This window comes from Heptranchias perlo, chromosome 7, assembly GCF_035084215.1.
Source record: "Heptranchias perlo isolate sHepPer1 chromosome 7, sHepPer1.hap1, whole genome shotgun sequence".
NCBI lineage: Eukaryota > Metazoa > Chordata > Chondrichthyes > Hexanchiformes > Hexanchidae > Heptranchias > Heptranchias perlo.
The window spans coordinates 64,274,357-64,288,310 of NC_090331.1; the positions used below are offsets into that span (position 1 = coordinate 64,274,357).

The 13,954-nt window shown below is 43.2% G+C and overlaps 1 protein-coding gene across 2 annotated transcripts in view; it reads left to right on the forward strand.

Moving 5' to 3' along the window:
• Positions 1 to 13,954, forward strand: part of LOC137323794 (inositol polyphosphate 1-phosphatase-like) — a 139,195-nt gene that overhangs the window by 106,233 nt on the left and 19,008 nt on the right. For both annotated transcript variants that reach the window (XM_067987735.1, XM_067987734.1), the window contains 3 exons: positions 6,621 to 6,854; positions 9,587 to 9,647; positions 13,451 to 13,651. In XM_067987735.1, coding sequence (XP_067843836.1) covers positions 6,651 to 6,854; positions 9,587 to 9,647; positions 13,451 to 13,651 — 466 coding nt within the window. In that variant the 5' untranslated portion in view covers positions 6,621 to 6,650. The remainder of the gene's footprint in view (positions 1 to 6,620; positions 6,855 to 9,586; positions 9,648 to 13,450; positions 13,652 to 13,954) is intronic.

Here is a 13,954-nt window from a genome sequence, read left to right on the forward strand (position 1 = left end):
CCCAATCCCAGAAGCCCTAATCTTGTGTAACAACCTGTTGTGTGGCACCTTATCGAATGCCTTTTGAAATTCCAAATATACTACATCCACTGGTTCCCCCTTATCTACCCAGCTAGTTACACCCTCAAAAAACTCTTAATAGATTTGTCAAACACAATTGCCCTTTCATAAAGCCATGTTAACTCTGTTTAATCATATTATGATTTTCTAAGTGCCCTGTTATTACATCCTTACTAATAGATTCTAGCATTTTCCCTACTGCTGATGTCAGGCTAACTGGCCTATAGTTCCCTATTTCTTCACTCCCTCATTTCTTGAATAGTGGGGTTACATTTGCAACCTTCCAATCCACAGGGACCTTTCTGGAATCTAGGGAATTCTTGAAGATCAAAACCAATGCATTCACTATCTCTGCAGCCTCCTCTTTTAAAAACCTAGGATGTAGGCCATCAGGCCCAAGGGATTTGTCGGCTTTTACTCCCATTAATTTCTCCTTTACTAATCTTAATCACTTCCTCACTCTCATTAGACCCACTGCTTCCCCACTATTCCGGTTTGCTTTTGTGCCTTCTACTGTGAAGACAGATACAAAATATTTGTTTAATGTTTCTGCCATTTCCTTATTCCCCATTATAATTTCTCCTGTCTCTGCCTCTAAGGGACCCATGTTTACTTTCGCTAATCTCTTCCTTTTTACATACTTGTAGAAGCTCTTACAATCTGTTTTATATTTCTTGCTAGTTTACTCTCATATTCAGTTTTGTCCCCCTTTATCAATTTCTTGGTCATCCTTTGCTGATTTATAGAACCCACCCCATCCTCAGGCTCACTACTCTTCATGGCAACATTGATTTTTTTTATTCATTCATGGGATGTGGGTGTCGCTGGCATGGCCAGCATATATTGCCCTTGTAAGCATCTTTTTTTAATCTGATACTATCCTTAGCTCCTCTAGTTAGCCACGATAGGATCACTTTTCTCATGGAGTTCTTATTCATCAATGTATATTTGTTGAGAATTATGAATTATTTCTTTAAATGTTTGCCATTGTTTATCTACCGTCATACCTTTTAATCTAATTTCCCAATCTACCTTCGCCAACTCATACCTACGTAATTGGCTTTGTTTAAATTTAAGAACCTAGTTTCAGACTTAACTACATCACTCTCAAACTCAATATGAAACTCGATCATATTATGATCACTCTGCCCCAGAGAATCCTTAACTGTAAGATTACTAATTAACCCTGTCTCATTACACGATACTAGATATAAAATAGCCTGTTCCCTGGTTGGTTCCACGACATATTGTTCTAGAAGACTGCTTTGAATGCGTTCCATGAACTCGTCCTCCAAACTACTTTTGCCAATTTGGTTTGCCCAGTTTATAAGAAGATTAAAGTCCCCCACGATTATTGCATTGCCCTTGTTACATGCTCCTCTAATTTCCTGATTTATGCTTTGTTCAACACTAATAACTAGTGTTAGGGGCCCTATAATATACTCCCACCAGTGTGTTCTGCTCCTTGTTATTTCTTAGCTCCATCCACACTGATTCTACATCCTGATTTTCTGAGCTAAGATCCTTTCTCACTACTGCCGTTAACTCATCCTTTATTATCAGGCCTACCCCCCCTACCTTTTCCACTTTGCCCATCTTTTCTAAAATACACAGGAAAGATCACTAAAGGTATATTCTATCGTTATAAACTGCATTCTGTTGTTTTATTACAAAGAAAATGTCGTCAAACTTGGCTATTTCAAAAGGATGAAGAGCTATTGCCCTTAAGAAACAGGATAAAAAGGTGTCTGCCTGATTAAAAATGAGGGGTGGAAGTCCTTTCGAACTTTGTCAGGCTTCTGATGGAAACAAACGGGTTATAATGGCCTCCCATAACTCACTGCCAGCCTTCTTTGCCATTGGCTCTTTAGCATATTCTTCTTTATCCTGTTGCTCCCTTTCGTCCTGCTGTCTCTCAATGCTTCTCCAGTCCCAGGTCTCTGCTGATGTCAGTGTTGTGTGACATGGAGAACACTAACAATTTTTCCAACTTTTACAGGGAAACATGGCAGTGATCCAATTCAGGGATCAGAAGTAACAACTGAGCACCCCAAAAGCTTGTTTGATAAGCGTTCAAATATTGGCTTGTGCATAATTATATATTTGCTGCAGTTGAATATGACGCTTCACCAGAGGGGATATGAGCCACAGGTGCAGTGTAGATACCTTACCTACCAGGAGTCAGTCTTCAATGTGATTTTCACCTCCAAACAATTCAGTCACATTGGACTGCCTAGAAATGAATGAATCATGCCTCGTTCCTGGGTAGTGAGCATTGACATGCATGGCTTTGAGCAGCAGGTGGCAAACCATCTGCAAGTTCAGGGGTTGGAAACCTTCCCTATTCATGTACAGCCTTGATTTATGAGGAAATGCATGAATGACAACATAGGTCCAGTTAATAATGCCCCTTGCATTTGGGAAAGTGAGTCAGCTGATTAATGCCAAGCTCCCTTTGCTTCTGCTGTCTGGGGTCCATGCTGAAATGGATTGTTGTCTTCTGGTAGAGAGCTTCAGTCACACCTTGAATGCAGAATTCACTACAGCGCAGTTAATTCCTGTCAAGCGTTTAGTGTTTTCTGTGTGAGTGCAGGGATCAGGTTGGAAATGTCAGGGAGATGATCATTCCTTGGAAAACAGACACCTTGGGCTCGATTTTAGGGTCGGGTTACCTGCGGGTTTCCAGCGGGGGGGCCCCGAAAATCCCGATCTCCGATCACGTGACCGGATTCGGACGAAATCCCGGCCACTTCCGGGTACCGCGCTGACGTGCGGGGCTGCGCGCGAAAGCCCCGCTGGTGGGAATCCCGCAGGCAATTAAAGCCAGCGGGGTTCCACTTGAGAGCACTTAACTTGCTCGTTGTGGTCAGTTAATGAGCTGAAGCAGCTGTCAAAAGAGGAAGTGTGGGATTTTAGGTTCAAAGCAGTCAGTTTCCCACACTGGGGGAAACAGGACCCTTCAAACCAGGCGTGTTGCAGCCAGCAGCCTGTGGCAGGTGCCAAGGTGCGCTCCACGGGGGAGAGCACACACCCACGCAGGAGGCCACCGCGTCACATAGGGCAACCCCTGCCCTCCACCACCCCCCGGCCAAGCCAGAGGACAGACCGACACGAAACCGCAGCCCCAGTCCGAGGACCCACACACCTACCCTGCACAACCCCTCAGACCAACACCTGCCAGTTGGGTGGTGTGTGGACACCCTCGGAGGACGAAGAGCATGACCACCACCAGCAGCCTCGCAGTCCACGCCGTCCGCCGCAGAGACGTGGATCCCCCCAACACGGTGTGGTTGCACGCCACCTGCACAGCAGGAGGGAGGGCTACCGCAGAGAGAGACGCGTCGCAGAGGGCACTACCCTCGCCACAGGGTCCACAGACCGAGGCGCAGCTCCCCGGACCTCTCCGAGCAGCAGTGCACAGGGAGGCGCAGATTCGCTCGACATGTAGTCGTGGAGATCTGCAGCCTCTTTCATGCCGAGCTGCTCCTGGCTGGCCCCAGCACCAACTGCTTACCTGTCGCTGGCAAAGTCACCACTGTCCTCCACACCTTCTCCTCCGCATCCTTCCAGGGTGCAGCCGGCTACACCGCCGATGTCTCTCAGTCGTCTGCGCGGACGAGCCCTGCAAATACACCTGCACCTACTCTGCAGTAACACGATGGGTGGCATCAGTGGTGGGTCCTCATAGTGATACCCAGGAGCGGGCATTATTGGACACAATGGACAGGATTCGCGGAGACATGGCAGTGGTGGTGTCAATATAATGTGTGCTGTTTGTGGCTCTGAAATTCAATATGGGTAACACCCATGACAAACCCTCAGACACCCTTGTGCACCCACTTCATGCTGACGAGACGTTTGCCTTACCCTGCCTACTGCACATATGTGATGCATGCCCTGTGGCTGCAGCACAGGTGGTGGCAGGTTGAGTGAGGCTGGCCGTGAGGGAGATGCACGAGAGGGTGAGTATGGGATGGAGCCATGAGATTGTATGAGGATTGGGTCGCGTGTTAGTGGCAGGATGAGTACTGGCGAGGTGTGTAGGTGGAGGTAAGATGAGGATGGGGTGTGAGTGGGCATGAAGGGTGATGTGACAGAATAGTGTTGGCGGTGCCGAAGGAGATTTGGGGTGGGGGCAGTGTTGTGGCAGACGGAGTGTAGGGGAAAGACTTCGTGTTCTCACTGTGGCTGACCTACTGCGGTCATTGCAGCGCCTCCTGCACTGTATGCAGGTGGGCGATATGTTGGTGGCGCATGTGACCCCCTCTGCCACCTCGAGCCAGGCCTTCTTGGTGGCAGAGGCAGGCCGCTTCCTCCCGCCCGCCGGGGGGAAGATCTGTGTCCTCCCCCTCCTCCTCACCCCATCTGATGATACCTGGGGTGAGGCATCATTAAACTGGGAGCAGCCTTCCCCCTGGGCTGCTCCATGCTGCAATTTGTCCCATTGGTTGCAGCATCTGTCAGTGGAGGACTGCCCCTTTAACTAGAGAGCCTCCAGCTGACAGATCGTACTGCGCATGCGCAGCCCGACCGACGCGCAGGCCAGCGCCGTGGACCCCGGAGGAGCAGGTAATTGGATCCTATTAGTGGATTGCCTGCTACGATCGCGTGGGCAACCCACTAATTTCGCCGTTCGCGTTTTCGACGCTCCCGGAGGACCACCCGCTGGGAACCTGCAGGCCTGCTAAATTCGAGCCCCTTGCTTCAGATAATATGACTTGCTGTGTCGTGGAGTATATTTTCCTATGTATATGGATAAATAAAAATTGTTTTAACTGTCATTGGTTTAAAATTGGAACTTTAATAAAAGTACTTTTACTTTACATATGGGGAAAAATATACCCCTTGGATAGCTTAACCTTTGTTTGTAAATTAACATCAGGTCTGTCAAAAAATAATGTAGCTCTCTTCAGATTGTTTCTAAGTTGAGGAAAGCACCAACTGTTCCTGTGCAAAAAGATTCAGTAGCACATTCCCCGTATTTAAAACAATTTCTTCCTCTGCACTTTTACTAAGTATATATCAGCACTTTGCGACCATGAGGAAATCACATTTAGATAATAATACAGTAAGAGAATTTACAAAAAACAAAGTTTCTTGACAGTTTACAAACTGTACTATTTTTATATGATTTACATCATGAATAAAATAGACTCTAGTCTCTTTATTGTATAATAGCCAGTTCAAATCCATAAAGATTTCATCACTGATACTTTTAGCAAATCTCCCTACTCATTGATTTATAAGAGTTTGTATAATTAGGAAAGGGATAGCTAGTTCATTCAGTAACATACACGAACACGTGAGCATTCTGTGAGCAATCACATTTAGGGAGCCCTTTATCATCGATCAGAACTCAGGCTATAATTAGCTTAAACATTGTCGGATGAAGGAAATATCCATTTTTTTATGAGAACTGCCATCATTATCTCCTCAGACAGCAGCTGGTAACATCCGTGTTACGCAGCTTCTTTCTGAATGAGCTTAAAACCTCCGAACTGTATTGGGTAACAGAACGACAGAAGATAAAAGTTATAAATGATGTTGCCAACTGTGGAACATTAGACAGTGACAACATGTCGATGCGATTTATGATTTATTTACCTTATGTAAACATTATCGTTTTAGTTTCAGAGCAAAGCTCATTTTGGTATTTAAACAAGTCTTTTCCAACGGTGTTACTGATTTAATGGGAATGCCCATTTTCGCGGTAATGCCATAGCCATATGCATAGTAATGGCACCCCTGTCATAAGTAAGTACAAAGTGCTTTGGATCAATTAGTCCCATAATCACCTATAATGTACCATGTTAATGGAAGTATATATGATGTTGACTTTGCCACTGGATCCAAAGATGAACAACCTTTTTTTTTATTCGTTCATGGGATGTGGGCGTCGCTGGCAAGGCCAGCATTTATTGCCCATCCCTAATTGCCCTTGAGAAGATGGTGGTGAGCCGCCTTCTTGAATCGCTGCAGTCCGTGTGGTGAAGGTGCTCCCACAGTGCTGTTAGGAAGGGAGTTCCAGGATTTTGACCCAGCGACGATGAAGGAACGGCGATATATTTCCAAGTCGGGATGGTGTGTGACTTGGGGGGGAACGTGCAGGTGGTGTTGTTCCCATGTGCCTGCTGCCCTTGTCCTTCTGGGTGGTAGAGGTCACGGGTTTTGGCGATGCTGTCGAAGAAGCCTTGGCGAGTTGCTGCAGTGCATCCTGTGGATGGTAAACACTGCAGCCACTGTGCACCGATGATGAAGGGAGTGAATGTTTAGGGTGGTGGATGGGGTGCCAATCAAGCGGGCTGTTTTGTCCTGGATGGTGTCCTTTGATAGTTTGCACCAGAGTATTCAGTTCCCTCCCAGGAATCAGCCTTGCATTGCAACCTTCTCCTTCAAACAATTCAGTCACATGGGACTGCCTCAAAATGGATGAATTGTGTACTTCCCGAGTAATGAGAATAGTTGGGCACGATTTTGAATACATAGACAAGCTGTGTCCTGTATGCAAATTATGGTAGTTTTTGCATAGTGTAACAGGCCTCCCTTCTTTTTTGTTCCAGGTCATCACGCATAGACATCCGGATCTCAAGATGTCCGAATTTTTGAACGCAATCGTCCATGCTTCAGAAAAATCAGCAAACATTGCTCGTGCTTGCAAGCAGGAGGAGACGCTCTTTCAGCTTTTGGTACAGGAAAAAAAAGGGGACGAGAAAAATAAGAAATTTGTTAGTGATTTCAAAACACTAGCAGATGTGTTGGTTCAAGAAGTAATCAAACATGACATGGGAAAGAAAGTAAGTACCATGAACTGAAAAAGTTAATTAAAAGAGATTTGTTTATGGTGCCGTCTGTCTTATCTGGAAACAATTAGTTTGAATTTGGACTGTTGTGATGTAGCAGCTACTCTGGTGCTCGGTAAGCACAGTGACTATTTGTATTTTTATTTATAAAAAGAGAACCAGTAAAAGTTTGGACAGTAAGCCTTTTATACCTCTTAATTGCTACAGGACATTAAGAACATTGTAACATTGAAATATGTGCACTAGGTCTCTCGCAGCCATGGTGATTAACACTGGAGTTTTGGGATTAACTGGGATTAATTTTGTTGTTCATGCTATTTTAGACTAGAACAATGGGACACGTTCTAGATTTTTGTTCTTTTTAAGGCTGATACTCAATTTGAAGTCCTTCCCTTCCCATTAACTCTGGCGCCATTGGCATCATTGTTGTTTGAGGGGACGGGCAGGCAAGAGGAATACTGGAACAATGTGGGGTGACTTTTTTTTTCTACTTTATTGTGGAAATTCATTATATGAATCATATCCTACCATTCCGTAGCGCAGAGCATTAGGAGTCCAGTGTGCTGTGAATACATGCCAGCAGCCGCACTCTGCACTAAAAGCTGAACAGTGGCCTTCAGGCATGATCATTCTATTCCAGAAGAAAACCTAAAGATTATGCTGGACCAACTATTAGAACTCTTGCCATTTCAACAATGGTCTTTACATGCAGTTTGGTAAGACTGAAGGAGGCAAGCATTACAATATTGGTGGACCCGCTGCATCATTTGTGCACCATGTTGGTATATTTTGCAGAGTGCAATGGGGTGGGATGAAGGTCCACACCTATAAACACAGTGGCCCTGAAAAACCCTTGGCCTAGCAATCCTGGTACTTATACCACAGTTGAACCTGATGGTGAACTCTGTTGCTGAGAGTAAGGTCAGGGGAAGTCACTAAATTTCAATTCCCCCAGTGGAGGCCCAACCAATAGGGCATCCGCCATTTGCAGAGGCTGTATATTGCAGCGTTCTTGCCTCCCTGCCCCCACTGAAACTTCCTGATTTTGCCCCCGGCAGTTCCCTTAATGAGGGGAAAAATTGCATATGCATTCTGGTCGGCAGTCCAGGTCACAGTCCTGGCCTAGACCCCCCCTCCGAAGTGGGCCCAACAACCGCCATTGGGTCGGGTAGTTTCACCAAGTGTACCTATGCTGACCCTATGCCGAGTCCCTTTGAGGGCTGAAGTCATGTGAGCTCCAGCGATCGGCGCCCCTGCCTCACCAGTCCCACCCCTTCCATAAGTCAATGACCATGTTTGGGGTGAGTGGGTTCACCTCCCCTAACAAGCCAATGCAGGTATTTTGACAATAAGCCGAGATCCAACCTAGTATCCAGGGAAGAATACTTACTGGAAGGGCTGAGGTTTCAAAACCCCACTGAATTCCATTCTTGGCTGAGCTGTCAGGGTCAGTAAACATAGGCTCGAAACTTCACGTTGCTGGTTAAGCTGTTAGCAAAGAAATATTAGCATAATGGTAAAAGTGCAAAATATTCCAAACTGGGCAGCGTTTGACATTAACCTGCGTTAAAGTGTTCCTTTGGTGATTTGAAAGGTGTGAATTCAGTTACTGATCATTTTTTAAACCGGCTTCATTTATTTGATTAATTTTTGTGCTTGTGAAAGCGAGGCTGTTAGCATTAAGGAATGGGACACTTTCTCACTTCAGGAACCCTGTGGCAGCATCAATCACAGCCAGGTCAAGCGGAGCAGCAGCTGCAGAAGCAGGCTCCCACTGTTCTTTTCCAAAATGTGCTTAAGTCCAACCTTGTGAAGCTAAATATATATACTTTACTTTTTTGACGGTTGTAGTGACTCTCTCATGATGCTGAATGCTCACAGAAAGTCAAAAAAATAGAAATTGGCAATTTTACAGACACTGGTCATAAAATGCCATATGGGCCTCGGACTATTTTCAGGCGTACTGGGCAGCTACCGTAAACAGGCGTTAGGCTCCTTGCGTATCCTAATGAGGGGCCTAACTCCTGTTTGAGGACCCCTCAGCAATATTTATCAGTTCTGAACGGAGCAGGCACTAGGCCTGATCTTTCTGTGAGCCGGGAGGAGCAGGAGTGCTCCTCCCGGCAAGAGGCCAGAGGCTCAAATTGGATTGGGCTACAGGGCGAGCTGCATCTGGAGGGACGACAGGTGCAAGCTCACCCTGAGTTTTAAAGTGAGGCCTGAGGCTCAATTTCTGACGAGCCTCGGGCCTCCCGGTTCTGGTGTGCACTGGATGGCACAGGCCACTACACGCCTAATAATGGGCCACAAAAAATTTTTACCCCAAAGGCTATGCTACTTTATAAATACATGAGCATTATATCATGCAATGCACATGGTATTATTCTGCTGCCAGGATAGGCCTGTATGAACCCTGGCCTGTCCCTTTAAGGCTACTAGCTCGGATTGCTGCAAATAGACACATTCTGAGATCAATCAGAAGGTAATTCTCTATAGTTGCTTGTAAATACCCGACTGCTTCCTAAGGTCAGAGAAAACAGTTTTCTCTTTTTTATACTTTTGACACTTTGTACTGTGACGCCTAAAGTGTGATGAGTGCACATCAGATATAAGACATTTTTTATTATACAGATGTGTCGTTTTGTTTTATTTTTCAAAGTTACATGTTAATAATGTGTCTCTTTACGTGTTGCCAAAGTAATCACCTTAAACAATCAATTATTCAGTTTCCAGGGCTAGAAGATCACATCTTTGGTGAAGAGTCGAATCAATTCACTAACAGTCTTGGTAAGTAAAATAAAAAGTTTGAACACAAAATCAGAACCTTTGGTGACCATATCCAAGCTAGGTGGATTACTCCACTAACTTACTGAATTCAGCTGTGCGCAGTGTGACTAATATGGTCTCTGTGTACTCTCATTAACAGTTTTACACTATCTACCATTTGGAATTGCAAAGACAGAAATCCAGGATGTTTAGCAATTCTACAAAATGTGAAATAGGACATACTTAAAGACCTATAGTTTCCGGTTAATCAAATTATACATACAATGAAAGCTAACACACTTATTTCTTTTCCCAAGCCCAAGTGAGCAAGATTTCTTTCCTGTAACTTATGAAAGCAAATGTTTACATAGTTTAACGTAAAATAACAGGTGCAGGAAGTAATGTAATCAATAAATCCCAAACTAAAATTTCTACTTAAAAACATTCATCGAGAATCACTTTTCTTTCTGCAGCCTTCATTGGTGCCAAGTTTGTCTCTTTCAACAGTACTTAATAATTAAGAAGTTCTCATCAAGCATATTGTTATTTGACTCCAAGATTCGGCTGTGCAAACAAAGGAAGGTTGTAAACTGTGTGACCTAATTCCAGTACGTGTGACCGGTGTTTATCTTTGTGAAATCACCATCAGGATCTCAGCATCACTGAAATACAAAGGTCACGGTTTATCTGAGAAGATACACATTCTTTTCTAGTAATGGGTTTGTATGCCGTCGTAAATGTGAAACATTTGGGTGCTTGGAATCAGTAGGAAATCAATATGAGTATAAAATTGAAAAAGGAATTTCCAAACATAGTTGTTAAATAATATAGTATGTATTAAATTTAGAATAAGATATGTTTGGGAGGGTCTTATAAGGTTGCAAATTAATTGTTGATGTTGTAAACCTCAAGTAAAAGCTTTAATGCTTTTTATTCCGTATACATGTGTCATCGTTTTGAACGGTATATGTTAGTGCTGTCAACTAACAAGGGTCCCCTGTAGGCTATTACTGGAGCGTGTGTTTTGCCTGAGCTTAGGGGCAGGACAAGGACAACACTGATACAAGCTTGATATTCTACTCTCTTTCTGACAGTTCTAACGACAGCAGAGGTCAGGTCACAATAGGCCCCAATAACTTAAAGTGAGTTTATCTACTGAGTAGTTGAGCCATACCAAATTGTGCTGAGTTAGTTGATTCTCAGCCAGGACAGCTTAGGGGCACCAGAATTAGCCCCTGGGTTAGCAACAAGATGAATCACCCAGGATTCCTGCTCCTGGATGCTTTCCTGCAACCCCTTCTAGAACTGCGCGTGTGTGACCGTTGGGTGAAGGCAGGATTGGGTTTGGCTGGGAAATTCTCTGAAGTTGAATAGCCTCTTAATGCTTACTGTGAAAGTTCACACTTGACTAGTGGTCACTTGGGCCAGGTACTAGAGAGTGACTGGTGCCTGTGGAACCATACCCCAGGAGAAGAGGGGAGGAAAGAAAGAAAAATGAAGGGAGAAGAAAAAAGATGTCATATAGCGACTGGTCTTATTTCTTCTACCGGTAAAAGGTGTGTTTCCTGGATCACTGTGGTAATGAGCAGGAAAAGACTCCAACATCACATTTTTGAAGTTAAATCTAATAAAAGTTATGCTTTATCTCAAATGCTGCTCTTGTTGAATTGAATCTAATTGAAGAAATTAGCAAATCATAAAGGCTGTTTTATGAGCCTTTAAGGTAGATGCATACTTAAATTTAAATTAGAGTCAGAGGAGGATTAGGATTTAGGACAGCAGTGGATTTACAGTTGCAGAATCTTCAGAAATCTGCCACCTACAAAACAGGAGGATAGAGAATTTTGTTAATCATTTTTAATGAATGTGAAAGCATGTTGAGGAATTCACTGCTGACATTGGCTTTCCTAAAACAGCACAGCCTTCAGAACATGGAAGACAGATGTCAATAACACACCTGACATCTCACCTTCTGTTAAAGGATATGTTGAAGCACAGTATTAGTGAATTACTCATTCTGCAACACTCAGTATATCAACATTGCTTTGATGCATTTCATTGTTACTCCCATAATGGAAATGTTGATGGACAGTGGTGCCATATAAAAAAGCAATGGCAGTTGCTCAGTGCAGAAGCTGCAATATTAGCAGCAAATCAAATGTGATAATAAAAGCCATCAGCTCAAATACATGGCAGGATATCAGTGTCTTTTACTTCAACTGGTGTAAATCACAGGGCAGCCTTTACTTACACGGTAGACACATTGCTCAGTGGTAGCCAAGTGAATACATAGACTATCATGTAGGTAAAGGCTGCCCTGTGATTTACACCAATTGATGTAAAAGACACTGATATCCTGCCATGTATTTGAGCTGATGGCCTTTATTATCACATTTGATTTGCTGCTAATAAGCTTCTGCACTGTGCAACTGCCATTGCTTTTTATCCTGTTATTTGGTAAGCTCTGATGTGCTGTAACTTTCTGTTGAGATAGACCCACAGTCAATAAGCACTTAATTTCCCAATTAAGGATTCTTCTACGGTATTTTTAATTTGTCATCTATTTTTAAAATGTTATCGTTACGGGTTTTATTCACAGGATGAAAGGACCTCTGCCCTAGTGCTGTTTCCTTCACTGCTTCATGAATATGTATGTTCTTTTCATTAGGACTTGTATGTTTATTAGAAAATTTGGGAGGGAGGTGTCCAATTGGATTGTTAAATCCACGCCTTTTGATTTGCAGTGTCATTTGCGTTCTTGTGTGTACCTGCTTTTCTGCGTGAATGCTTTTTAAATTATTTAAATAACCTTTTGTGGGATATTTTGTTTTTGAGTGTTGCTTTTATTTGAAGATAATACATACATTGCAGTTCAGTCAATGCACCCCATTGTGTTGTAACCTTTGCACTTGGCCATATGCAAAGTAACGATAATCTGGTTTAAGAAAAGAAAAACATTGCTTTTATGTGACACTTTTCATGGCCTGGCGACATTCCAAAGCACTTCACTGTGAATTACTTTTGAAGTGCACAATTGTTTTGTAGGCAAACATGGCTGCCAATTTCGCACAGCAAGGGCCCACAAACGACAAAGGAGGTAAATAACCTTTGAATCTGTTTTGGTGATATTGGGGAATGCATGTTGGTCAGGATAGCAGAAGAACTCCCTGCTGTTATTTGAAGAAGCGCATGGGATCTTTTACATCCATCTGTATAGGCAGATGAGGCCTCGGTTTAACATCTCATCCAAAAGACAGCATCCCTGTCAATGCAGCACTCCGTCAATACTGCACTGAAGTGTTAGCCTAGATTATGTGCCCAAGTCATGAAATGATGCTTGAACCCATAACTTTCTGACTTAGAGGCAAGAGGGCTACCCTGTGATTTACACCAGTTGATGTAAAAGACACTGATATCCTGCCATGTATTTGAGCTGATGGCCTTTATTATCACATTTGATTTGCTGCTAATATTGCACCTTCTGCACTGAGCAATTGCCATTGCTTTTTATCCTGTTAGTTGTTAAGCTCTGATGTGCTGAATCTTTCTATTGAGATAGAACCTCAGTCAATAAACACTTTTTTCTCCCAATTAAGGATTCTTCTACGGTATTTTTAATTTGTCATCCATTTTTAAAATGTTATTGTTACAGGGATTTAGTCACAGGATGAAAGAACCTCTGCCCTGGTGCTGTTTCCATCACTGCATCATGTGACTTCTATGTTTAGCACATGTAAACCCAAATAGAACTTAAAATAGAAAAAATAATTAGCTGAAGATGCCTGCTGCAATGAACACCAACTGTAGTTTTTTTTCCATTATAGGAGAGAAGATTAAAGTTGAAGTCTGTGCAACAGAGAGAGATACTGCAGAGTTGCTGAGCAAAGTGCTCGATGGTAATATGGCAGCAGCTGAACTATTGGCCAGGATTGTTCATCATGATGTCTCCATTAAGGATTCTGCGTTGGAGAAGGTGGAGGCAGATATTCCCCAGGATACCATGGCAGTTTGGGTAGATCCTATAGGTATGTCTACAAATACAAAAAAAAAGATTAATTGGCGAGAGAAAAAAAAATGTAAGAGCCTTAAGTAAAAGAATCGACTTAATTTATTTAAATTCAGCTTTGGAATGAGGTTTATTTTCATTTAACATTATGAAACAGTGTGACATTTCATTTTTATTAGAATACATATAATCATAAATCAGGATTCCAATTGGCTAAGAGCCATGATAAAGGCCCTATTAATGAAGTAGTTAAATTTGACCTGCAAAACTTACAGAATTACATGCTGGCAGAGCCAACATTAAGGCAACCTGGGCACCTGCC